Genomic DNA, 26,887 nt, shown 5'->3' with positions numbered 1-26,887 from the left:
TCTGTTTATATTACATTCTAGAGATAAAAGACATTGGAGAGACTGCAGCATTCACACGTGTACACACACATATACGTCATCACTCTCACGCTGTCCTCCTGTCGGCTGCATGATTCAAGAAGAAAATAGCACGTTGCAACAAAACTCAATATATACCTTTTCGTAAAGGAGACTTGGACACCGGTATCAATAAGTTAATAAAATATATTCTTTGCTTCTTGCTATATCTTACAGTGAAACCTGAAATTGGTCCCTGTTGGACATTTAAAACTGACATACCTTTTGTGACCCAAAACAATCAGTCGCAGAACTATCTCAATGATAAACAAAGAAACAAACCACAAAATAAAAACAATGAATGAGATAACAGCCATTATTGGCCTGAAGTTTTAAAGGATTTAAATTCATTTAAATATTTTTTAAAGTAATTCATAGAGGAAAAGACTAAAACATTTAAGCTTTATAACAAGTTGCTGTATGTTTTGTGTCATTGGACTAGAACAGTTGCACAGATGACTCCATCTCAGTGTTTTCTGATTGTAAAAACTTCTTTTCCATTTTGTAATGCTCACTGTGTAAGTCTGGACACGAATAACCTAGAGGTACATTCTGAAAATATTTAGGGCATCAGTTTGTCTTTTAAAGTGAACATCATCCTCAAACCACCCATCTGGAAGCAGAAAAACATACATGTCAAAAGTAAGATTTTTTTTTTTTTTTTTCAGGATAGACCTATGAAATTGAGGATTTGTCAAAAGTGGAATAAACAGATTAGCTGCTTCACACCAAGATGGAATCGAAATGGCATCCATAATAGAAAAGTCAAAATAATAACAAACATTATAACAGTGAGAAACGCAAAAAAAAAAAAAAAAAAGTAGTCTACATATGGCGTCAAGGAGAATGAAACAACAGACTAAACTCGCAGTTATCAAAAGTTTGGTTGTCCAATAAGGTTATAAGAAATGGTTGTATTTCAAAGGGGTCATTTCTCCCCTAAACCCATTCCACTGCTGCCCATCTCAGAGTCCACTAGTGAAGAGGCAAAGGCTGACTGGACGATCTGAAAACCAAAAGATTCAAGAAGTGACATGTTCTGTTGGGGGGAAAAGGGCGAGCCGAGATCACCGAGACCGGAGCCGGCCGCGGCGCGTTTCTTATGAACCCGGTGATGGTGCTTGTTGAGGTAAGACTTTGTGCGGAAAGTCTGGCCGCATTCGCCACAGGCAAACTTCTTTTCGTGGTCTGTTTTTTGAATGTCTTTGGATCCCCCCGGCGAGGTCACTATGTCTTCAGGTTGGCCGTTGAAGATGAAAGACGTCACCTCCATTTCTTCTCCCTCAACTTTGTGTTCAGCCTTGAGGTCCGTTCCGTTGGAAAGGTCACCGAAAACCGCATCTGATCCATCAGAATCCTGATGAGGGCATTTCCCAGCATTCTCCTGTCCGTCTGAGGTAAACACAGAGTGGGGAAGGGGATATCAGGGAAGGAGGGGGACAGAGAGAAATATAGGAAGAGAGAAGGAGCCTCACATTAAGCAAAATGTCTAAAAATAAAAAGATTTCCTTTATACCTGAACCCTCATGACCACAAAAACCACATGTGAGAACTTGTTTGTGTTCAAAGCAGCTTGCTATCTGTTGGCTATCTATTACTGATCATTATATTGCAGCTTTTGTGCTTTTATACTTTCTGTAATAAGGGAAACTGCATCCTATTTTGTACAATAATATCTTAATATGTCAGATTATTCAGTCCACCGAGTACCTCTACGCTCTAGAGCAGTGGCACAAATCCTTAGTTTACGAGCAAAAAGGACAAATTCCTTTTGTTTTCAAGACGTAAATATGAAAAACGCAATTTGAACGCATACTGAATTTGACAGTGTCAATTTAAATTGATCTTAAAGGGATAGTTCATTCCAAACCTGTATGAATTTCTTTCTTATTTGGAACACAAAGGAAGATATTTTTCATTATTAAGGGGGGATTTGTCATTACAGAGTCTTATGACCAACCAGGCTCCAGGCAAGTCCATTCCACTATTTTGATTTACAAATCAAATTCCAGTCAGATACAGGACATTTTATGGACCCGGAATACTAAGATTAAATACAGTCCAGTTCTTCTAAAGTATAAATTATAGACAAAAGAGGTCAGAAGTGGGTGCTGTTAAGGCAAATGGATGAAAATTAAGCAGCGCTGAGGCCCACCAGACAAAAAAGAATGAGCAAAATACAGACCAAGCCAATTATTAGGTAAGAACTGAAATCAGACCAATATTTTACTAATAAGGTCAATGGTGCTTTGGAGATATTTGCACCAGGCTTATCGGTTATAACATCCAGACATCCACAGTTCTTTGGCTCACCACATTGCCACCCTCCTAACCGCTCGTACTGACCTGTAAGAGGTCCATGAAGTGGAAACCCTGGTGCTCCAGAAGAGCGGCACTCCCAGAAATAGGGAGTTGGACCTGGCTTGCCCAGGAGCAGCTCAGGCTGCAGGCCCAGGGCCGGAGGCACAGGCTGGGGTAGAACTGGCCCAGTTAGCCCCCGAAAAGACCCCTCTGTCTCAGGAAAGGTAACCAGGAGTCGGCGACTGGTGCAAAGGTCTACACCGCCAGTAACCGCCCCAAGAGGTAAGGGATATGGGTAGAGGAAAAGACAGAGAGGCCAAGGGGGACAATTCGTAGTCAATACAATCAGATGACCACTAGCTTCACATCAGTTCAGAAACTATGAAAATTGTTTGTTCAATGCTAAAATTACAAAAATAAATCTTAAACAAATTTGAATGAATCTTTTTCTTTCATTACATGCCAAGCCAGCAGCTCAATGACACTGTTGGGAGTCATACTGTAATGACAATTCTGTACTGATGTAAAGTTAATGACGCCTTTCTGATGTATTTCTGCATTACTTTTCGCATATTATCTGCCAAAACCTTAAAGCTTGTATTACAAGATCAAAATAAATTTTCTTCCACCTATTTAAGTCAATCTACATAGTAGTTAGCATCTATAACCCACTTGAAACAAAAAAAATATATATTTTTTTAGTATTCTTGTCATCACCAATACATTCCCAAGGAATCATGTACAGATTCTAGGACACTTAGTCCTTTAAATAAAAAATAAAAAGCTGACACCATATTGTCCATCATGTCCAATAAGGATATTACCCAATCACAAGCTGCTAGATTTTATGGCAATAAATGTTTGAAAAAGGTCCATTAAATCCACAGAAACAATGCACAGTGTGTACACGTGCACTTATATGTGGACATGCATGAATGAAGGCTCAAATAACGCTTGCATTATGCCAGCACTTGATGGAGATGATAGTAAGCGACACACAGAATGGGACACGTGGCCATGCTAAACTGGTCAGCAGCAATGTAAGTGACTAGCAGACAAATCTGATTGATAGAGCTGCAACTATTATTTCATTTATGCCCTAAATCAACTATATCTCTAATTGCAGTTTATTTAAACTAAGACTACTGCAGAAACTTCAAATATATCTATTTAGGTTTCTTTTCATATTTTGCCTGTAAACCAAATATTGGCCTGGTTTCACAGACAGGGCTTAGATTAAGCCAGGATTAGGCCTTAGTTCAATTAGGACATTTAGCTTTTATAGACGTGCCTTAAAAAAAAGAGACAAAACAATGACACTGACATATTTTCAGATATGTCAGTGCAAGTTGCTTTCAGTTAAAACAGCTCAAACATTGAATTTAGTCTGGGACTAGCTTAAGCCTCGTCTGTGAAACCATTAAAGAATCTTAAATGAATTTACGTCCGGCAGCCTCTATTATCATAAAAAACCTTGATGTCTGCATACATATACAATACTCCATCAGATATCATTACATCTGCGCATTTTGGTTGCCGTTTTACAAAACTCGGTTGAGATAAATAAACTCTTCCTTAGCTTTCCTCATAAAAAGTGAAAGCACAACCCATACTTTCAGCAACAAACATCCTTTCTCATCCACTGAGAGAAAAGTCCTGAAAGATGGTGCAAGATAAATCAGAAGGGCCAAATTTTGAACAACATATCCCTGATTCGCTGCAAAGTAATGTTGCAATAAAGATGAAAGATGTGCAGCGCTACAATCTGTGTTTTGCGGGTGAGTTTTTATGCAAGCAGATGCAGCATCTGATAAGCAGCAGTGAAAAAGACAGCAAGTGAGCGAGCAACAATTTGACGCTGTGGGGAGAGGCTAGCTTGCCTTCCACTGCGCACTGGCGTCCTGAGTGGTAGGGGGCGCCGTTGTGCATCTGTGGTCTGTTGGTGCGTGGTTCAGGGAACTGATGTGCTGCAGAGGAAGGGAGCATGGACGAGCTGTGGTGCGTTTTTACGTGCACCTTTAAGTAGGAGGCAGTAGAAAAACCTGAGACCATCGGAAGAACAAGTAAAAAAATAAAATAAAATAAAAAAACAGAACAATACTCAGTCTGATTAATCAGATTTTCAGAAGAAAAATATAAAGTAATAGCCACGAACCTTTTCAGTACTACTATGTAAAACTTGAGCTTTTTCCCTAGGTTTCTGTATTTATAATTAAGCCAATCAGTTTTTGAGAGCCTAAACTAACTTACTAAGGATGGTGTCAGTGGCAATAAAAACATGGATCATTAGGTGGGTATTATGTACACACAAGTTTTTATTAAATTAGTTATTTTCAATGCATAGTTGACCAGTACCTTTGTTGCATATTCCACAGTAGTTATGAGGTCCTTCACTGTGTTTTTTCAAGTGGTCGGTCATGTAGGCAGCACGGAGGAATTTCCCACACACTTGACATGGTATCTTATCTTCATGGCATGCCAGGTGCGACCTCAGGCGATCTCGTGTTGCGAAGGATGCGTTGCAAATCTGAGACATTTCAAGATATGTTTTATAAGCATTTTCCGAGAGACCATTTTTGTTCGAGTGTTATCGCAAACATAAGGGTGATTTAAAGGAGGAATTTACTCGAATACTTAAATTCTGCCATCATTCACTTACTCCCGTGTCATTCTTAACCTGAGTTTCTTTGTTGCATTTAATACAGAAGGTGAATTTTTTAAAGAATATCTTGGCCACTCTTGTTCATATAATGAATGCGAATGAGACCTTGGCTGTCAAGCTCCAAAAAAAGTATTTTGATTACAGTACAGCATTGTGTGAAGAACAAACTCAAATTTAAAGTCACGATGAAATCAAAATTGACTTTTTTTTTGTTGGTTATTATAATTATAATTATGATTTATCCATAATCCATGTGATTGTGTAATCTTTGATTTAAATTTTTTTTACTTCCACTCCCCCTCGCAACGACATCTCTACTCTGAAGATGTGCAGCAGCACAAAGACTGGCCTATAATCCATCACTTAAATGAGATCACAGCAAATTACAACAAATCCAAAAAATGCTTGATGGACAAAATCAGGTTCATTCTCGTGTGTTACGCATCACGTTTGAGCCAATGAGGTTCATTCTCGTGTGTTACGCAGCACGTTTGAGCCAATGAGGTTCATTCTCGTGTGTTACACATCACGTTTGAGCCAATGAGGTTCATTCTTGTGTGTTACGCAGCACGTTTAAGCTTCCGCAAGAACCAATGAGGTTCATTCTCGTGTGTTACGCAGCACGTTTAAGCTTCCGCAAGAACCAATGAGGTTCATTCTTGTGTGTTACGCAGCACGTTTAAGCTTCCGCAAGAACCAATGAGGTTCATTCTCGTGTGTTACGCAGCACGTTTAAGCTTCCGCAAGAACCAATGAGGTTCATTCTCGTGTGTTACGCAGCACGTTTAAGCTTCCGCAAGAACCAATGAGGTTCATTCTCGTGTGTTACACATCACGTTTGAGCTTCCGCAAGAACCAATGAGGTTTGTTCCCACGCTTCAAGCAAGTACGGGTGAACTTATGTTCCCTGAACAATTTTAATATGCAAATAAAAGCCTAAATTCAATCTGTTCATCATATAAAGCGATGCCTCGTGTTTCTCACACATCTCACTTTCATCTGGCTTCATAAGTTGTATGGACCATATTTAAGATGTTTTATGGTGCTTTCTGTTGTTTTGAAGCATGACAGTCAAGGTCCACAGTCATTTGTTATGGAAAAGAGTGGAAAAGAGTTGCTGGAATATGATTCAGAAATTCACCTTTTGTGTCCCATGGATAAAACAAAGCCTTACAGATTCAGAACAACATAAGAATGAGAAAATAATAGTATTTCTTACCTGACATTTGTGAGGTCTCTCTGTGGTGTGCACCTGTTTAATATGTCCATTCAGATGGTCTGGCCTGCAAAAACATCACACAAATCATTTATGATGCCAAATACATTTAAACGAATGATATAATAAATGTTCCTATAAAAGACTGCAGTCACCTGGAGAAGCCCTTCCCGCAGCTTTGACAGACATACGGCTTACCCACCGAGCCGTCGTGAGAGCGCACATGGTAAGACATCCTATCCTTGCGTTTGAAGCGCAGCCCGCACACCGGGCACGCATACGGTTTCTCGCCCGAATGTGACAGCTTGTGCCGGTTCAGGTGGTAGACGTCTCGGAAGACCTTCCCGCATAAATCACACGCGACGTGTCGTCTCGTCCTCTCGCGCTTACGGTTGTCCGACGGCAGTCCGTTTTCCTGAAACCTCGACTGGGAATGATTGATCATCGTCGGGCCGTCCACTGCGACCAGCTCCGGAGCGCTGCTCACACTGCCGGTGAACGTCCCGTGCTGAGTCTCGTGGTTTCTCAACTGCACCTCGTCGGGAAAAATCTTGCCACAAACCCCGCACGAGAAAAGGCCCCCGTCTTCGTTTTGAGCAGTGCTGTTATTGTAGGAGATCGGCTCTGTTGTGGGCTCTTTTTTGGGTCTCCCTCTGCTTCGCTTGGAGCCGTCGCTGTTGAGGTGGCTGCTGGGAAACTCCAACGGGGAAACCGCTAACGTTAAGTGATCGGCCGCTTGTGCTCCGGGCTGCGAGCTGTTACTCGGCTGCGTCGGATCAGCACCGTCGCTGTCATTGTTGTCGGTAAACACGGCGCCGTTGGACACGCTTCCGTTTGACATGTCCACGGGCAGGGGGTATGACAGCTGCTCCGCGGCCCTGAACAGGCTGTGCTCGCCTCCTCGAGGCGGAGGCACGAGGATTTGCACGTTGGATTGTTTGATGACCTCCTGACAGATCTCGATGACAGACCGCATGAGCAGAAACTTCGCCGCGGTCATCAGCTCCGGGAAGCACTCCAGGCGCACCACGATCTTGGAGGTGTACGCGAAGTCCAGGATGTCTCGGAAAACTTTGGGACTGATCGTGTGCATCTCCAGCTCCTTGCCTTGGCCGTCGTCTTCCGTCTGACAACTGAACACCGACTCGAAATACTCGCTGCACGCCGCCAACACCGCCTTGTGCGCGGGGAAGCTCTCCTCTCCGACGCGCAAGATAACATCACAAAACCTGCCTCCATCTTTTCTCTGGCTGTTGAGGTTGTGTAGCATCTCGGCGCTGTGTTTGCTCACCTGGTACGTGTAGGAGGAATTCCACGGCTGTTCTGTCTTCTCCATACCGCCTTCATTCAACAACCGAGCCTAACGCACACGACGGAAGAGGTAGACGAACACAAACGGATGGCAAACACCCAATAAACAGAAGCATTCAGCAGCGACCACCACTCCTCGCCTTTTTAGCATCTAACATGTTAGCAGGGGGAAAAATGGCAGCCCCCCAGCTTCCTGTGAACTTTGACCTTTGTTTGAAGGGAGGGGGGTGTCGTCCGCGTTTAATATTTTCGGTTTTAACAGTTTAATCCATTACTTTAATTCAAAGAGAAAGCGCCAATACTATTCACACACCGAAACTGAAGTTTGCTGGATGCATGATGTCCGTCTTCCTGGTTCGCAGCGTTATGAATTCATATCCTTGTTTTCCAGTGAGCCCCCTCCCCCAAATGTACGCCAGACACTGAATACATGACAGCAGACTGCCTCTTTCTCTCTTTTGGACACTGTAACCACTCAGAAAAATATAGCCTACTGTAAACAAACGACATTCAAATGACCAGGCAAAACTCTTTTGAACGGACACTAGCCCTAGAGAGCTGCTCTCCTGACTGGTACTGTACAGATCAATCATAAAGACACAATAGAGAAATTAAATTGTTGTGGATTGTAACACTGGCTTTACTCTATGCGTTTGGCAATCAAATCCTTTAGGGAAACATGACATTTAAAAATGCTTTCCATTTTTGACCAAAAGCATAAACTGCTCCTTGGGTGGACTTCTTCCTCTTTAAATAAATAGAGCATGTTTATTCAGTTATACTGATTTTTTTTTTTACTCATACTTGCAATCATTTTTTTCTTCATTTTTGAGTTTATTCTCATGCTATTGTATCCATGTAATTTGTCTATTTTTGGTTGCCTTTTAGTTTCAGTTAATGCATCACCCAACTAAAAAGCCCCATACAGGACAATAAAACCATATTGTGCAGGAAAGAAAAACAACACCTGGCCAAGCGTCCATGAGATACACTACTGAAGTATGGCAAGGGGAGTGTGGCTTGAACCAAATGTGCAAAGATTAAATTTTACAATGTTCACTGTAACATTTGGAATTTAGAAAATATACTTAGCAAGATTAGACAAACATGACTGTCCAGTTACACTGAAATATAAATGAACTGGGGCATAACAGCAAAGGACACTGCAATAGACCGATCAATTAAATGCTGAGGATTCCCCCCCCCCCCCCCCCCCCCCTACTCAACCATCTGAAAACTATACTTTTGCCAGTACCTTGAAATCAATGAGTCAGAAATGCAGTTATGTGAATGATTTTTTTTATTTAATTTTTTATATTTATTAACTATTTGTGCTTAAATTAATAGCACATTACTTAATTGCCAACCCCTGCCACCCTAAAACAAATGTGATTCAGAGCAGTGCTTCTCATACATTGACTAAGAAGACCGGCTAGAGGAAGGATGGGAGGGTTTTTTCTTTTAAAAAAAAAAAGAAAAAAAAAGAAAAAGGAAACAAAGGCACAACTAGCATTCACTTCTTGGGGTGGAAGTGTCCCCACTTGCAGAACATTCTGGCTTAAATATTCCAGCAAAAGTTTTAAGGGCATGCCTCTCCTAATCAGGGATGCATTTAATCGCTACAGACGTGGACCTCTTTCCAACAAAGCAGCCATCATCAGTGCCACCATTTCCCACCCAATCAACCTTCGAGGGGAATCATTGTGACTGGACAAAGAAAAAGCAACTTTTTGGTTCCTCAACAGCAGGACAACCATCCCCACAAAGTCAGAAACAGGAAACGAAAAAAAAAAAAAAAATCTATGTACAAGGTGGAAAAAGAAAATCAATTCCCATAATCTGTACAATCCAGGCCTATACATTATTTACTTAACTGCAAAAACTGAATTCAAAAACTATGAGAAACTACATTACTTTATGACAAAAGCGGAAGAAAAAAAAACAAAACATGTCTTTTCCCTTTTTTGCTCTCAACTTTAGGCCTTCTCCAAAAAAACAAAAAAAAAAAAAAAAATTCAGTAACTGCAAGGGTTTCTGACAGAGCACAGAAAAATAGACAGGGCTCTGACATATGTACATAATGGTAGAAATGAAAGTTTATATCTCTCCATCTAGAGGGTAGTGGGGAAGGGATGTCTTGCTTTGCTCTTGCTGACTGGTCACAGGATGTCATCACTGGCGAAACTCGAGCTCGTCAACACTGATTACTTTAGTAGAAGGCATGGAAGGGAGGGGCTGTTGGAGCACATCAGAACCAAACCACTTGGCCAGGCCCAGAGGAGGGCTACCACCTCTTCGCTGGGAATGGTTTGTCCGATGGGGACCGTGACTCTGTGACTGGAAGCCTCCTGATGGAGCCACATGCAGATCTGTGAAGAAAATAAAAAAAACCAATTTGCTTCTGGCTGATATTTAAAATATTGAGATGATCTGACCTGGCCTATTACAATCTCATTTTGTTACAATTAGATTGTATTAAGTCACATTTTCAGCCACTGGCCAACCTTATCTCTAGATTTATGTATCGAAATCTCAAACATTTGAACGGTAGTGTTTATCATTCTAAAACACTGGTGCTGTACTTACTGGGTCTCTGCTGTTGTTGAAGCTGTTGCTGCATGACTGCTAACTGCACGTGTGTTCCTGCGGCTCTAGGGGCCATAAGCGGATGTCCTGCAGGACCAAGGGGATACAGAGGCTGCCCTAAGAGGGCTGGGGGCAGACCCTGAAGCTGAGACAGGTCTACAGCCTGAGGGAACATGCCTGTTCAAACAGACAAAGAACAAAAACTCACTACCTACTGTTTTCAATAACAAAGAAAGTTATGAACAAAGGAAAAACAAGTGTAATTCCTCATGTCCAGCAAAGATAATTGATTTTCTAGGCCTTTTAGAGATCTACTGAAGTCACACGAACCAACCTGCTTGTAATAATGTGGGTCCGAGCTGTTGAGGCTGGATACCCTGAGCCAGCATCCTCTGCATCACACCGGGATGAAGCTGGGGTGGAGGTCTGACCAACGGGACGTGGGGAAGCAGAGGGACTGGATACATCTGGGGTCTGGAGAAGGGAGAAGGCGGCCCTGGGGATAACATAGTAGGAGTGTGGCGGCCAGTTGTTGAAGGAGGCCTGGGTCGGTCTGGGTCTTTACTATGACGATTCTGAGCAGGATTGGGGGTGGAGCATGCCTTTACCCCACCGGTCTGAGGACCACTGGTGTCCACATCTTCCAGAAAGGAACTGGGGGATGGAGGCCCATCTATAAATGAAAGGAGATGGTTTTAGGGAATTAAAAAGACAAAAGAATGAGACAGCTACCTTTTTTTCTAGGGGTGCATGATATATCGTTTTAGCATTGATGTGGCAACGCGCGCATCCGCAATAATCACATCGCAGCATGCGCAATGTCAAGTATAGGGATCGTAATTGATCTGCACCACACGTCGAAATTCTCAGATTAATTGCAAAGATTAACCATCATAGAGTGAAAGTTTATGATTTGCACATGTTTTAGGTCCTGTCAGTTAAAACACTGAAATGATTTTAAACCATATGAGCCCACAAAGACACGAAGGAACTCAATTCAGAACTCGCCGTTTTTTGCGAGCCGGAACCACCAAATTCCATTCTCTTTGTGTATTTGTGCTTGAACGGAAACATACATGCAAAATTGTCAAGATGCCCACCTTGGCGAGTATCCTCGTAAACAGTCGCTTATGGGCTTACGTGAACGCAAACAATCGAGAAAAAAAATATGGATGTGTATTGTTATATTGGATCCATGCATTCGGTCTTAAAGTGACAGCAGCCTAATATACCCACAGCTGTCTGAGTCATTAAATGTTAATCAAACAACAATAAACACAAAAATTACTTTTGTAGCTTTGCATAGTCTTCACTGTATAAATTATAATTAGTCTGTTAGTGTTATTTTACATTTTATTCAATTTCTGTCCCTGAATATTGTTAGACTTACCTGAAAAACATGGGCTAAAGCATTATTTAATTTGCATCTTTGTTCTATTGTGTTTATCTATGCTTGTAATTTGTTTATTTTCTATGCAGATGCACTCCCCTACGAAATCACTACAATCATTTGAGAATTATTACTTCTTTCCAATTAGTAGAGGCCTTCATCTGGTGAAACAGTTTTCATATCACAATCTATATAATCAGAGAAAAACAAAATATTGCAAAGTCTGTTTTTTTTCTTCCCAATACCATGCAGCCCTATTTTCTTTTCCACCCTTCTCTGGTCTCTTGGTGTAAGTACATCATTTCATACCCTCCTGAGAGTTATGGGAGTTCACTGTCTCCTCCTTGCTTCCTGGTCTACTCCCAGGATCATCTCGACTTTTCTCTTTTGACTCGTACATTTTTTTGATCACGGATGTGGGAGTGAAGGATGGAGACAACTGCAGCAGAGGGGAAAAATATTTAAAATTACTGTTCAGTTTTCTCATCTGTCATTTGGTCAAAAGAGGGAAATATAAAGTACTTCATGACATTAAGCAGCTCTATAAAGCCATAAGTTGATATAAATACATCAGATGTATGATCAAATGTCTCCATGACAGTTAAATTAAATGCCATTGATTTGACTGACCACACTAGTAACTGTATTGCCAGGTGAGGTCCGGCCAGGAAGGTGAGGCCCTGGTGAACGGTTCATCCTGGTTTGTCTACAAAACAGGAGATACAGATGCAGATAAAACACACTGTACACACCATTATCAGCCCCTTCCATTCCTTATGCTATTCATTTGGATGGAGTAGTTGCACAGTCATTTGTGTTAATAAATGCATAAAAGCAGGATTCATATCTGGGTACGGTATCTTTTTTAAAATTTATTTACAGCTCTTAAAACTACAAAATCAGGACCGTCTAATACAAGATAAAAACAAAGTACTAAAAGACATCTCAGTAATTCAAGAGTTTGAAAGCATTAGAAGCGCTTGCTTTGGCACAACCAGCCTGTGACCTGCTATGGTCTCAGATAATTGAAATTACCTGTTACGAAACTTATCCTGAGCCTGTTTGTTGTAGGCTTGTTGGTACTGCGAGCGATTTAGAATGGCCAGATCCTGCTGAAACAAAGCTTCCAGATTGGCCTGGTCCACTCCCATTGGCAAAGCTCTCATCTAAAAACAAGGAATTCATCTGATTAACAAATCATGCAAAACCAAGGGCATACTATATTACATGTTATGGTCATCCCATGTTAACAGCCTTTACTCTGAGTAATCATTCCAGGAAACCCCAAAATATAGTTTCAGAAAATCATTAAATATACATTTAACAAGTGTGATTTATGAATTTTAATATTCAGATATGAATGTCTGTGTAATGAATATGAACTACTATTTATTAAAAAAAAAAAAAAACACGACTTCTTGAATTTTAACATGCATTGAATATGAACTACTATTTATTTTAAAAAAATAATAAAAAATAAATAAAAACATAAAGACTTCTTGAATTTTAACATGCATTCTTTAATTATTAAAAGCAAACAAACATTTTAAATATATCCCCATAGTATTTGAATTTTACCTGTGGTGTATTCCTGGCCCGATGCAAGTCTGGAATTTGATCTAACATAGTTTGTGGACCAGCAGGAAATCCTGAGATTCAACAACAACAACATTTAAAAAAATAAATAAATAGGTGAGTGGAGGCATGCATGTTATTTGTTTAAATGTTATGCCATGTTTCACATTCAACATCCTTTTGTTGGATTAAATTCAATAACATTTAACTCATCTCACCTGTCGCTGGTGGCATGCCTGGGAAAAAGTCCTGCATAGGGGCTCTCTGTGGGAAGAGTGGGGGAGAAGCGCGATGGTGTATGAGGCCAGACACAGAAGCGGGAACAGGCCCATGAGGAGCAACCAACAATTCCTAAAGCACAAAATCTTGCATTATTTGTCAGCACTCATAACTTTACTAGGACAGTGTTTTAATAAAATGTATATATTACTCTTATTGCATAAGCGAAGTAACCTGCTTCAGCTCCACTGTTAGTGAAAGCTGACATTGCTTCAATCCTGCAGTGTTGAAGCAAAATTATGTCAATCAAATAGATCAAATTGACTGGCCCCTAGGGGTGTGCCGGTTCCAGAATTGGCGTTGCGATGTTCATCTGTTATAGGACAACTTAGTTTGAATAAACGAGCAGTCACTGATTAGCTACTTGATCGCCTAAATAAAAAAAAATTAAATTTCTATTTGTGTAGTGTTCAATGTTGTTACCAATAGAGATACGCGGATGGGGTATTATTTCATCCGCAACCGCATCACAAAACTAATCTTCCATTTTTTGACCAAATTTCAAAGCCGCACCCGCCCGCCATCCGCTGATTGTTTTGCGGTCTATGGACGATGCAATGCTCTGCTGATGCGAGCCGCAAGAAAGCCCTTGTCTGTTCTATAAAGGATGCAGCAAAGATATTTAATGCTAATGTATGAGGCATAGGCCTACGCTGAGTTTCATTCATTTACGATGAGATGCGCTCTAGTTCACAATGCAATGCAAGTGAACGCGGTGCACTGGCGCCTCCATGTCACGGTTATTATATTGTCTGCTATATTTGCTTTTTATTTATTAAATACATGCAATTGGCTGATGAAACATTAAAATTAAGATACAATTTGTACAAAACGAAATTCGCTTTAAAGAAAGGCTTTTAACAATGCAATGCAAGTGAACGCGGCGCCTCAATGTCACGGTTATTATATTGTCTGCTATATTTACTTTATTAAATACATGCAATTGGTTGATGAAACTATTATTATTATTAATTATTATTTATTATTAAATTAAGATACAATTTGTACAAAACGAAATTCGCTTTAAAGAAAGGCTTTCTACAAAGCAAAACTTAATGAAGTGGTAAAAACCATTTCTCCCGATATATTGCGCATCTTATGATCCTATCTTTTATTACAATTGTTTTTGAGCTAAAATGTAATACACATCATATAGCCTATATACACACTGTATATGTTTCTTTTATCAAACATGTTTGGGGCCAGTCAAGGGGTAATTAAACTGCGCGATCAGTTATTGGTAATGATACGTTGTTTATTATTGCAAATGTTTATTGCTAATGTTTATTATTGCAAATGTTTTTCATTTGTTTAATAAATCTCATAATGATGGCACATCACTATGTCATAGCTTTTATTTCTATCTCAAATGATTGCGGTCGGTCAGGGGGTACTTGGCAAAGAATCAAATACAGTTGGAAACGACGTAGACCATTAATAACAGACTGTTAACAATTGTTTTTAATTAGTATTTAAACATTCTCTATGATAAAAAAAAAAAGGTAAAAAATATCTTAACACCACGGTTTTGGCAGTTATAGAGTTCTAATGACGGTGTTCAACTATAACCGTCGGTCTCACGGTTATATACTAACCGTCACACCCCTACTGGCCCCTTTGTGTGCATGAAGTTCTGGTTATGCATTACTGACAATAGTTTACTTCATTTGTTACAGTAGTTTACAGATAGTCATATCTGGTCACTGGGCTTACTGATATCATGACAAGTATAAATTATTTGTATTAAACAGAATGTCTTCAACAATGAAAAGGGTAAAGCTTTGATCACCTGAAAGATGTTTTTCTGCTGAGAGGCAGGTACCTGTGCCTCTGATAAGGACACAAGAGCAGGATCCACTGACTGCTAAAAACAAAAGCAGGGAACAAGTGATAACAGCAAGTTAACAGTTGCAGTCTGAAACAGACAAAAACGGATCAAATAGCATGCATGCCATTTGGTCCATGTTTTGTTAGCTAGCGTCACAAACTGATGGCGTCTACATCATACCAGGGACGGCTTGAGCAAAAAAAAAATTCACGGTCAGAGCGGGATATGCCAAGTCATGCATGCAAAAGTTCACTGACTAATCAGCCACAACTGCCAAACACAAATTTATGCCCATCACTAGTCAGAATAAACACTTCATTTACTACCCCAGACCAACTAGCAAGTAAAAAGCACTGGCATGAGTTGCATGCAAAACCCATTAAAGGCAGATAATACTTTTGTAACAAGCTGTGCGACCAATGCATGCGTTTCAGTCTCACATGCAGCAAGCACTTACAAAACCATGCAAACATAACCGACGGCTGCATACTTACATAGCTCCCGCTGGCTTTGGGGTGAGTGGGCAGGGTTCCACTTGCCTTCATGGTGCTCACTAACTTATTAAATGCAGACATGTCAGGGTCTCGCGGTCGTGACGCAGCCCCGGTCCCTCCTGTGAAAGCCTCTTCCAGGTGCTCAGCCATGAAGGGAGTACCCCCACCTCTGCTGGACTGCCTTTGAGGTAATGAAGCCGGTTCAGTCTGCACCTTCAGACCCTTCAGACCCACCTCCACCTCCTCCAGAGACAACACCACCCCTGAGTTTGCTATAAAAGGGCAGACAGATGTATTAAGAATAATTAATTTTTTTATTATGAGGGGAAATTTTACATTCTGCGTTAATGGGCAGCAGGCCACCGACACTGTATTAAACCACTGTGTTAAACACTTTATACAATATTCTAGCAAAACTGGTAAATTATACAGGATGCTACTCACTGCTCTCCTTTAGGTGAGCCTTGTTGACATTCAGGCTGGACAATAAAGGTTTCAGGTCAACATTGGCTTTATGCAGCAGTTCCAGTATGTCCACCTTCTCCTTGCGTTCCACTGAAGAAATGGGGGTGAAGTACAAAGATGTACCCTGATTCAGAGATCCAGTATGAGGATCGAGACCTGACACACAAAACAATTGTTAAAACAAAATATCCCAGTAGACAACACCAATGTTTAACATTTTATTACATATATATTCATTCGAGTTAACTAACACTACCGTTCAAAACATTTTTTACGATTTAATACATTTATTCAACAAGGGTGCATTAAATGGATACTTTCACTTGCACTTTCAATAAAATCAAATAAAAATCCTGAACAAGATGCACCACTTTCCAAAAAAAAAAAAAAAAAAAAAAAAAGTCAATTAATTGTTAATGCTAATTATTACAAGTAAATACATTTAAATATTTGAAGGCAACCTGCAGATATTTTATACATGTAGCCATTAAATATTCTTTTTATTTAAGTAAACGTTGCTTTAAACAAGTGGAATGTTAGTAATAAAGTTAACAGAGAGACATTACACATAATAGAACAAGTGGCAGGTCAATTAGTCTGCATTCACACAATGCACAGATCTATTTTGACAGACTTTTTGTCCCGTCTGTTGCTATGGTTATCACTGTCAATCAACAATTTGGGATTCAATCTCGCACTTAAATATAGCTTTGCAGGGTGCATTTAGAAGGGGTGCAGCGGATCGCAGTTGAGCCGGGGTCCTTACGGGCCAGGCCCCACGGTTTGCCACGCATGTAATTAGCGGATTAATTGCTCAGTTTAACCATCATTGAGTGAATGTGTAAAACATGTGCAAATGATAAACTTTCAAACAATTTTAAACCATTCAAGTGCAAGGGGCAAAAGAGAACTCGATCACGCACCGTTATCTGAGCGTACAGCTGTACACACCCCAAGCACACGCAGGCGCGTTTCATCAATTTGGTGTTTGCACGTCTCCTTGCGCTTGAACAGACTTGTACACAAAATTATTAAAATTCTCGTAAACGCAGTCGATTATGTCTTAAGTGAACGTAAACGGTTGAAAGAAATTGGATGTGTTATTATATTGGATCCATTCATTAGGTCTTAGACAGTAGCAGATATTTATAGGCTGCTGTCACTTTGTCATTTTGTTGTTTGTTAAAGGGGACAAATCATGAAAATCAGACTGAAGTGCTATAATAGGGTCCCCGGTGCATCTACCAACCCTGAAAACGTGAAAAGTTGCAACCCAGTAACTTTGCTTTGGTGAGCCTTTCTCTGCAAGCATATAAAAAATAAAGCCAATTTCCGATTTTATTACATTACCACCCCTTAATCTGCATGTTTCCACCCACGGCACCACCATTTGGTTAACGCAAGACAACAGTGTAACCAGTTCTAACACAATGGCAAATGTTCGAGCAAAGCATGCAAACTGTTCTGTTGTTGGCTGCACAAAACACTATTTGACCAAAAAAAAAGAAAAAAAGAAAAAAGGAAAAAAAGTCAGCTGTCTTATAAAGACCTCAGGAAACTGTCAATTTGTGTAAAAGTTAAACATGGCAGTACATGCAAGTCGATGAGATTAATCAATGTAACTCAACATCTACATCCATGTATCAACTAACCATTCAGAAACATCCAGGTGCAGTCTAAAAGCTGCAACCTCTTCTTGAGTCTCTCTGTAAGGCTGCATTCCGCTACGGGTTATTTCGGAGATTTGACTGAAATTAGAGTTTGTTATCGCTGGAGTATCCGAAGCTCGTGTAAAGGATCGGCCCTCTTCTGAACGGAGGAGGGGAGCAGCAACTCATTTGCATTTAAAGGGACACACACGATTTTGGTCACACCCAAAAAGGGGCAACTTTGACAAGCTATAATAAATGATCTGGAGGGTATTTTGAGCTGAAATTTAGATTTAGAATTAGAATACATCTTGTGAAAAGGGGCATAATGTGTCACCTTTAACCAAACAAAACTGCTTTAATAAAGATCTATATAATTTACAGTGAACACTTTCTCTCAGGAGAAATCATCGATGCACGTATGGCCGTGGCTCGCATTGTGAGAGGAATTATGAGTAGAGAACGTTACGAACACCTCCCGACAATTTTCTAATGAGTTTAGTTAACATTGGATAGTCTCCCCAAGTTTTTTAGTGTATAGGCTGTCCCACACAAACAACCACACAGCCTAGATCTATGAATATTATTATAGCCCAGTGGCTGCAAACCTACAGTGTGCACATACACTAACACTAGCTGTGGCTGTGTTGTTCTCTGCTATTCACCAAATCATTTGCACATTCGTCTTTTTATCTGAAGCTATAGCAGCAACATTTAGAGCTCCAGATTCTGTGTTTAATGTGAAAGCTCATGTGACTGCCGCTGGTTTGCTGTGTACTAGATGCTTTGACGCGATTATCGGGTTTATTGACTCGCAACGTGTGCAATGGCACACAACCTCCCGAGTGTCCTTGCACAGTGTATGTCCGCCTTAACACTGCAAAAACATTTTTAACATTTGAAGCTCTTCACAAAATGCTCACAAATACAAATGGGAGTCACTCGAAAAGCAGTCACCTATCAACAGGTACCAGATTTGCACTACTTTGGTGTCAAAGTACCAGAGCAATAAATGAATACAACTGTTATTGTTGATTATTGGTGAGCAACCTTACACCAGGTGAAGAGAATGGATTAGAAAAGAGTTACCTGCTAGTCTCTCCAACTCCTCGTGCGGTGTGGAACGTAGACTGCTGGAGCGGCTGCCAGAGGGACTCCTGTTACTGGAGAACCAGCGGCTGAAACGACTGGCCATGACCGGACCCTCAGCAAGAACATCTTCAATCATCTGTAGGAAAGAAAGAGGAGCACTTGTTTGTACTGTATTCTAAAACAGAAGCAAGAAACAGCCATGGGGACTAAATGACACTTACGTGAAGAGTGTCTGCAGACTGCTTAGCGCAAAGGGGGTGGAAAATGGGCATTGTGGAGCACAGTTTCATTTACAGGATCCCCCTCCCAAAAATTCCTAAATTAATTGGCACAACCGAGATGTGCAGCCAATCCCACACCTCCCACTCAAGAGTATCAATATAATCCTTACAAGTCAGATGGGCATAAATTTGCATTTCATTGAGCTTTCTGTATAACCAACATAAAACCAACAAATAGCTTGATGCCACAAAACCGCAAAAAGACAATTTCACATTTCTAACACCAAAGTCGTCAGGCGCAACATATGAACCTTAAACAGTCCTGCTGAACCATTCGGCAAATCACCAAAAAAACCACCTAATGTTACATTAATTCATGTAGTAGGTGCTTTTATCCAAAGTTACTGACAAGCGAGGAGAGATTTACAATCGATTCATTACATACAATCACATTAGGAGAAATCAGAAGTGCTGCAAGACAACTATGGCCAGAAAATTACTACTACTAAAGAGATATAAATGTAAAAGAACACAGTAAAGAGTAGAGTAAAAAGCTTAGATTAAGTATAGAGTATAGTATAGACTAATAAAAAGTGCCCAGAAAAGACCTAATAAACATCATCTGATGGACCACACATTTCTCAAAGCCCCAAAAAACCTTGCGTGATTTGTTGTCTGTTACTTATCCCTTTAAGACAAGCCAGCTATTTTGTGTCCATCACCCTTAGAAGCATGCAGTGCTCCCCATATCTTACCGAAGCCAGGCCAGGCATGGTCTTTTCAAGATTGAAGAACTCATTGAAATCAAATTCTCCAGGGGTTTGCTCAGGAAGAACCTCGGCATGTGGAACCTCTTGATCAGCTCCAGACTCTTGAACTACTTCAGGGTCCTCAGAGAGACCGCCATTACATTCAACTGTAGGCGTGGAAGATTTAAAAAACAAAAACAAATTAGCACGCTGATAGATGCACAGAAGCATTTCTTAAACATTTGCCATAACATTTTACTGTACATGCCTCCTTTAAAAGACTCTGGCTTCTTCCTGGAACGTTTGGACCTCCGTTTGTCATCCTCCAAAATTTTGTCATCAAAGCCAATGAGCTCAATGGTCTCAGACTGACTAGTGGGTCCACCAGAGAACCACTCTGGCTCCTCTTCTGCATACGAGTCATTTCTTCTTCTCTCACTGAACACTCTTTTGTCTCCAAAGTCTCTCTGTAGTGGAACACAGGAAAAAAAAGCTTTATTCTTTGAACATTGCAATAATAGCAATCATTTCTTTTGCATCTAGCCCATAGCACAATACCCTAAATCTCTTGTCCTTATAGTCACGCTCTCTGTCTCGCTCCCTCTCCTTGTCAACTCGTGTGTCCCTCTCAAATACGCGTGAGGCCATGATGCGGCCGCTCCCTATGCGACGTGCTCCCCCCAAACGGAGTGACTCATTCTCTTTGTTCTCCAGAGGGCTGATGGGGCGGCGAGGGAGGGCGGTGGGTGCCACTTGACAACCACCTCCAAAACTACGACGCTGAGGACTAAGAACCACTTCCAGATCATCATCTTTTACACGTTCCCGAGGATCTGGGGAAGGCAAAGTTAATTTAGGTGTGGGAAAAACAAGGCTTAGATAGTCAAATAACTATATAATAATAATACATTTTTTTAAAAGACCAAGTTCTTGTCCAATTACCTGCAATTCTGCGTTTCAGCGGAACTCTATCCTCTGCATAATCTTTCTTGTATCCTTCTGCTGGACAGCTGTTTTCTGAAGAGGGATATAGCGAGGCATGCCATTTTTCAGGGTCCCAGACCCCATCACTGGAAAGGAGACAGTACAGTTAGCACATACAAGGCTTAGATTTTTCAATATAAGCTCATTTAAAACAACACTAGTCAGTAACGTCACACTAAAGCCGGGTTCACACTGTACGGTTTTGGCTACAATTTGGCCGTCTGAGACAAACGTTGAGAATCCTAAAAGATTCCTCTGATCTGAAGTTTTGATCGCTAGTTTGACATTTTCACCGACAGCCATGATGGCTGATTTACTGACTGTTAATGACAAATTTGACCTCAGACGAAATTCTGGCAGTGTGACTTCTCTTACGACAACCATCAAATCAAAAAGCAATAGAAGTGCAGAAGCGGATGACACAACTAGTGAGAGACAAACCACCACTTGCTCCAAACACATCTTCGTTTTCTGACATTGACAACGGAGATGCCACAGTGTGACATTGCTTACAGCGGGGATCATATTTGTATAGTCTGACAATAGCGATGGGCGGCACTATTTGATTGATCAATTAAAGATACTGCTGCTGCTATTAGACTTGGAAATACTAGCTTATTTATTTAGCACATTAAATTGTTTTGCTCTATAGTTTTACAAAGGCTACGTTTAAATAACCATCATGTTAATGTTACATTTTAAAACTAATATTATTTTGAAAAGATTGACTTTGCATGCATTCGTTTTCTCTGTGACACTCCCCGCGGGTTCAGAGAAAAGTCCACTCGTAAGATGAGCAAGGTCATGTCAAACTAGTATATAACAATTACGCTTAAGGCTTGTTATATTACAGGTTATGAGGGACAACACAGTATGAAATTTTATTTCGGATTTAAGGAGAAACAACATGGAATGAAATTTACTTGAACAGTTGCTATATCAACGTCCTAACAATGGGAATACGCTTAATGTATAGTTGTCAGTACAGGTCAAGTTTTTTTGTGATTATCACCCACCATGTGTACAGACATTTCATACACAAGCAGCGCGTTCAAACCTGGACAAGCAAGTGGTTGCTGTGGTAACATACCTTAACATGCTGACTTATGTGGACTAACTTATTTGAGGAAATCTGTTTATAGGCTATTAGGTTTTAACTTATTGGTCCTGTGCTGCCTATTGATTCAGTTGTTTTGAATAAATAGGTCTATACTGCTAACGTTGCTTAAGTGAACGCTTAAGTTTAATATACATATGATAATGCAAGGCAAACACATCGCATGTATTTTACCTATTTTTAGTGGTATTCAGTGGGGGGGGGGGGACTAGTCTGTTGCAAATATTTCAGTTTAAATGATTATAAAATTAGTCATTACACACATCCCTATCTGACAAGCACCAGTTGTGAAGGACTATTATAAATCATACAGTGTGAACCCGGCTTAAGAGTATTCAAACTAATACTGGAAGGCAGCTAGTTTGTAAAGTGCTAAAGAACTACTGACAAAAGTAGGACGACAATACTAGTTGTCGATGCCTAAAACTTGACAATGAAAAGCTTAATGTTTAAACCCTCAAGGTGAATGTTGACACAAGAGTCCACTAGATGGCATGCAGTTGTGATGCATTATGCAGTAGATGAAGAAGAGTGTGGAAAGAGCGATACAAAAACCATGCTGTTCCAAGAACAGTAAACAAAGGAGCATATCCTTAATTTTTGTTTTGGTTCTTGTTCTAAACTTTGCATGCTATGGCAGATCCGCTACTTTTCTAACCTTCCAAGTGAATGGCTGCATCCAAAAATCTCATACTTCCCTATTATATAGTAGGCGAAAAACAGTATGTGACAATAGTATGTCCGAATTTACAGTACTCAGAGTAGTCAAAAAGTACCCGGATGACCTACTATTTCCGGCAAGATTTTGAAGTGCATACGATGGACACTTTACTATCCAATGAGTCCACGGGAGAGGATTTGTGAATGGCAGTGAAGCGATGTAACTGACGCTGGTAGGTCAACATGATAATGACAACATGGCAGATGTAGTACGTCCAGATTACATTCATACTATATAGAAAATTTAGCGGCCGTGAAGTAATTACTGGTTCAAAATAAGTACCTACTCAAGACAGTATGTGGTTTCAGACTCAGCCAATGTCCTATAAACGACAACCATGCACATGTGTCGAACTCTTTCATCCACGGTTGAGCAGAGGTGTAAAGTCCAGAGGTGTAAAGTCCAGGTTCAGAAAGTAAAAGTCCTCCTCAGTATTTTGTTCCAATCACCTGGATTTGCTAATTAGTACAGTTTTTCAGACAGGAGATAGAACTAATTAGTGAAATCAGCTGTCTGAGTTCATAGGTGGAATAAACATATGGCAGGACTTTTTCTTTCAGACCCCTGGACTTTACACCTCTGCAGTTGAGTATTCGTTGAAAGTATGGCTGGGACAATAAATCGATGCATCGCGAATCAAGAAATTATTCTGGATCAATTCTGAAATTTGCCGACCGCATCGCGACTCCCTCTCAAATTTATTCTGAGCTTAGTTTTTAACACCAGATGGCACTCTATGCTTTAGAAACAGCCGTACCCTGCTTGCTTCTAATTCCTTATACACCACTTGAACCTTCTATAAAATAATCATTCATAAAGTTCAAAAAGGTTGAAGCGAATTATGAGGGTGTTTGCAGTGGGCTGTTTACATTAATCTCGCATCATAAAAGCATCCTGAGGTGGAAGTACAGACTCAGCCTAACACACGAACGCTCTTCTTTGTGAGCATCTGAGCATGTGGTTAAAAACTAGCCTAGAGCGCGATCTGCTGTTAAAGCTCAGAATTGATTCGAGAGAGAATCGATGCATTCGAAAAATCTCAGAATTGATCCACGAATCGTGATGCATCGATTTATTGTCCTAGCGCTAGTTGAAAGCTGTCAAAGCTCAGAAAATGAAGTATACCCAGGCCTTTAGGTATACTGGAGGATATGCAGCAAAATGTCCTTTTCCAATGATCTTTTGCAAGATAATATGGTGCCACATTCATAATTACTCAAACTGAAGTTGCAAACAAACAATAAATAAAAAGTTCACCTGTCATATTTCTCTGAAAGACACTCTGGCCTCTCATTGGAAATCGGCAATTCTTTGATTTCCATAAGCTCTTCCTGCAAAAACAAACAGTTGATTATCAGCATGACAAAACATTTTCCAACTAAAAAAAAAAATGTGGGGGCTTTCACACTACCAATTCTGGATCGCACATGATCATTTCATTTGTGAAATCTGGTTCATTTGTCAGAGTTTGGTTCAATCGGATGATATGAACGCTGCTTTTCAAACTCAGGTACGCTTCATGTGAACTCCAGTATGGCTCAGTGCTGATATGCATGCAATCGTACTAAACCACAGTAGTGAACCGCTATTGCGTTTCCTTTTTATTTTTTGACTTTGTATAGTTTAATCAAAATGTAATTACTGGACCTTCCAGGGAAAATTACACTTTTCTCTGGTGATGTATGCCAGACTTCTCCAATCATTTAGTCTGTTTAAACACAGCACCTGCAAGTTAGCTCACATTCATCTGCCTCCACTTTTGAGTGAAACGCCCACATCTCAAAATCCAATCAGCATCAAATGCATAAAAGCAAGTCCCCGACCAACATTTTTCTCTTTTCTGAAAATCCGTTTCACTCAGCTGTACGTCACAATACGGAAGTAAATGTCGGTCTCTATTTCCGTTTCTTTGTGACTTTTAAAGCTTAGTTTCATTATATGGTAGAACATTTAGAGCTCTAAAAGTTAAAGTATGTGTTCAAAAGTATATCAGACTATAATATCAAAAAAGAGTCAAATTTGTTCCTCATTAGATGTCTCCTTTAAAGGATTGTTCTTACCTTGGTATATCTATAGGCGGAGGTCACCACTGAGTCCCTCACCGTGTCCACCATGTTTTCACCATTTTCATCCTTCTCCATGACTCAGGTGGGTGGTCAAACTGAAGTGAAACCCCAATATCAGACACTCTGGGCACCTGTGAATGACAATCTTTAGCATTAATTAAACTGCCATGTCAGGGTAGTGCACCTTTATTTGGATGATACCAAATGTATACTGAAAAGGTGGCACAGAAGTGCCATGTAGTAGGGGTCTTTACATAGATTGTTTAAAGGTGTGAGAAGTATTTACACTTGAATTACAACTATATAGTACATACTTTAATATTAGGGGCTGAAGTGGGTCAGAACAGACATAATTTAATGGCTTTTATGTGGTACTGTCTTTACACTGCAGGCACAGAGCAGCCTTAACTTGGCTGGTAAAGATGTCAAAATACTATAACATACATTAAAACTAGCTATGCAGATCAAAATCAGTGAGTAATTAAGTGTAGCCTAATTATTCAAACAGGCTGCAAGCATCTTAGAAAGGACTATATACAAATCTCTTAAAGTCTAGGGGGACATCGGATTATATTGAACTTGAATCTATTTTAAGGCAAATTCAATGTTGTCGGGAAATAAAATGACCAGGTAAATGTCTGGCTCCTCTGTAATCTGAGTAGCTGTTGTATTAGCAAGTGACGAGGCATACAGCACACGAACTACAGAATACTAATCAGCCTAACGCAGGTAAATTAAGCTACAATCTCTCACACGAAGAACGAGTCTGTTGTGAAAACCCAAGCTGCTTTCTCAATATATTGATGAACTCACCTGATATTAGAAACGGTGCCACAACACCTCCACTCTCCCCGCCTGGATACCTCAGTTAGCTTCTGGCTACCTGTCCTATACCAAACTACAAGAGATGCTGCAGTCAGTCCAGATTTCAGGCAGGACGCAGATGAAGTGTCCTGCTTAAAAATAAAGCTTCTCGGTCGACAATCTTGACAGGAGGTTCGGGTATCGCTCGTCAATCCAGATTGAATAGTTAATTGACAGATAGGAGCATTTCATTAGCAAACTGGCTAAACCCAACAAGCCGACGCAGAGGATTTACTTCAGTTCTTACGGACAAACGGCTCTATTTGTACCTTTACCGTTTTTTTATTTAAATGTTGGCTTGTTTCTACTTTGTGTTTCTTCGTGCGAGCGAATGTTTTTTTTTAAATCGTGTTTGTTTGTTTGTTTATTTATAGGCTAGTGAGTCGGGTTAGCAGGCTAGGAAACTTATTAACAATCATAAAGCTGCACGACGCACATAAAAATGCGCGTCAATACACTAAAGCTCACATATATTAGGACCAATTCCGACAGATAACAGGGTTCTACCACTTCATTAAAGCTTCTAGTCCGACTCCAACAAACAATGTACCTCGGGGTACTTTCTCTGAGCTCTCTCTTTCGTCTCTGTTCAGTCGCAGAGCGGCGAATTTCTTCAGATCTCTGACTGGTTCTGAGAGAGGCCCCAATCAAGGATTATATAGTGTCTAATCACGCCTTCTTTAAAGTTTCAAGTAACCAACACTTACATTTGATTATAATTTCAAATTGAAAAACACAGAACACAAAACTGTGTGGTTAGACGTGTGTATTTTATACAACAGGGTTAACAAGAGTCATTATACAATTTTAGAGCAAGAATACATTTCAGGCAATCAACGTGGCCACCCATTGTAAATTGTAGTCACGTGACAGGATTTAAACGGTTCTTTTGCGTTGCTTGATTTTTATTTTTTTTCCGAATTTGACTGATGTTAAAAGTGTTAAAATAAAGTTAAACGTGTTTTTCTGCTATTTATCCAACAATTTGTGTTAAGTTTGTCACACACAAATAATACGTAGGTAGTGAAGTTTTCCCATAGGCCTACTAACAGTGTTTAAATAAAGTACAAATGACAGAAAAATTTACGTTTTGTTAACAAAAATCAATTAATTGAACATGTAATATAATAAAACAGAACAAATAAATACAAAATATGATATATATATATATATATATACAATGAGAAAAAATATGAAATAAGAAAAGTGCAAAATAGAAACATTTCCTTAGATACAAAATGTTACCAACATAAAAATTTG

At 40.0% G+C, this 26,887-nt stretch overlaps 2 protein-coding genes across 5 annotated transcripts; both read right to left on the bottom strand.

Annotated features, from left to right (window-relative positions):
- Window positions 1–722: 722 nt before the first annotated feature.
- Window positions 723–8,493, bottom strand: patz1 (POZ/BTB and AT hook containing zinc finger 1). Of its 3 annotated transcripts, XM_084425965.1 has the most exons (6): window positions 6,392–8,493; window positions 6,240–6,303; window positions 4,714–4,885; window positions 4,239–4,400; window positions 2,404–2,613; window positions 723–1,449 (listed from the first exon to the last, which is right to left on the bottom strand). In XM_084425965.1, the coding sequence occupies exons 1-6, from the start codon at window positions 7,570–7,572 to the stop codon at window positions 986–988; spliced, it is 2,253 nt and encodes a 750-aa protein (XP_084282091.1). In that variant the 5' UTR covers window positions 7,573–8,493; the 3' UTR covers window positions 723–985. The 3 variants fall into 3 exon arrangements, with proteins under 3 accessions (XP_084282091.1, XP_084282092.1, XP_084282093.1); XM_084425966.1 differs by lacking the exon at window positions 2,404–2,613; XM_084425967.1 differs by lacking the exons at window positions 2,404–2,613; window positions 4,239–4,400.
- A 377-nt stretch (window positions 8,494–8,870) lies between these two features.
- On the bottom strand, window positions 8,871–26,260 carry eif4enif1 (eukaryotic translation initiation factor 4E nuclear import factor 1). 2 transcript variants are annotated; one of them, XM_084425957.1, is made up of 20 exons: window positions 26,178–26,259; window positions 25,577–25,661; window positions 24,758–24,894; window positions 23,955–24,028; window positions 20,818–20,945; window positions 20,434–20,708; window positions 20,144–20,342; window positions 19,882–20,042; window positions 18,903–19,041; window positions 16,144–16,320; window positions 15,700–15,971; window positions 15,167–15,241; window positions 13,317–13,449; window positions 13,102–13,172; window positions 12,559–12,689; window positions 12,154–12,229; window positions 11,833–11,962; window positions 10,468–10,806; window positions 10,134–10,310; window positions 8,871–9,916 (listed from the first exon to the last, which is right to left on the bottom strand). In XM_084425957.1, the coding sequence occupies exons 3-20, from the start codon at window positions 24,836–24,838 to the stop codon at window positions 9,720–9,722; spliced, it is 2,835 nt and encodes a 944-aa protein (XP_084282083.1). In that variant the 5' UTR covers window positions 24,839–24,894; window positions 25,577–25,661; window positions 26,178–26,259; the 3' UTR covers window positions 8,871–9,719. The 2 variants fall into 2 exon arrangements, with proteins under 2 accessions (XP_084282083.1, XP_084282082.1); XM_084425956.1 differs by having other exon boundaries at window positions 25,577–26,260.
- Window positions 26,261–26,887: the final 627 nt, after the last annotated feature.

The sequence above is a fragment of the Rutilus rutilus genome, assembly GCF_951802725.1.
Source record: "Rutilus rutilus genome assembly, chromosome: 12".
Lineage (NCBI taxonomy): Eukaryota > Metazoa > Chordata > Actinopteri > Cypriniformes > Leuciscidae > Rutilus > Rutilus rutilus.
Note: the sequence above shows the minus strand (reverse complement) of the source record. Positions and strands in the feature narration are given on the sequence as shown.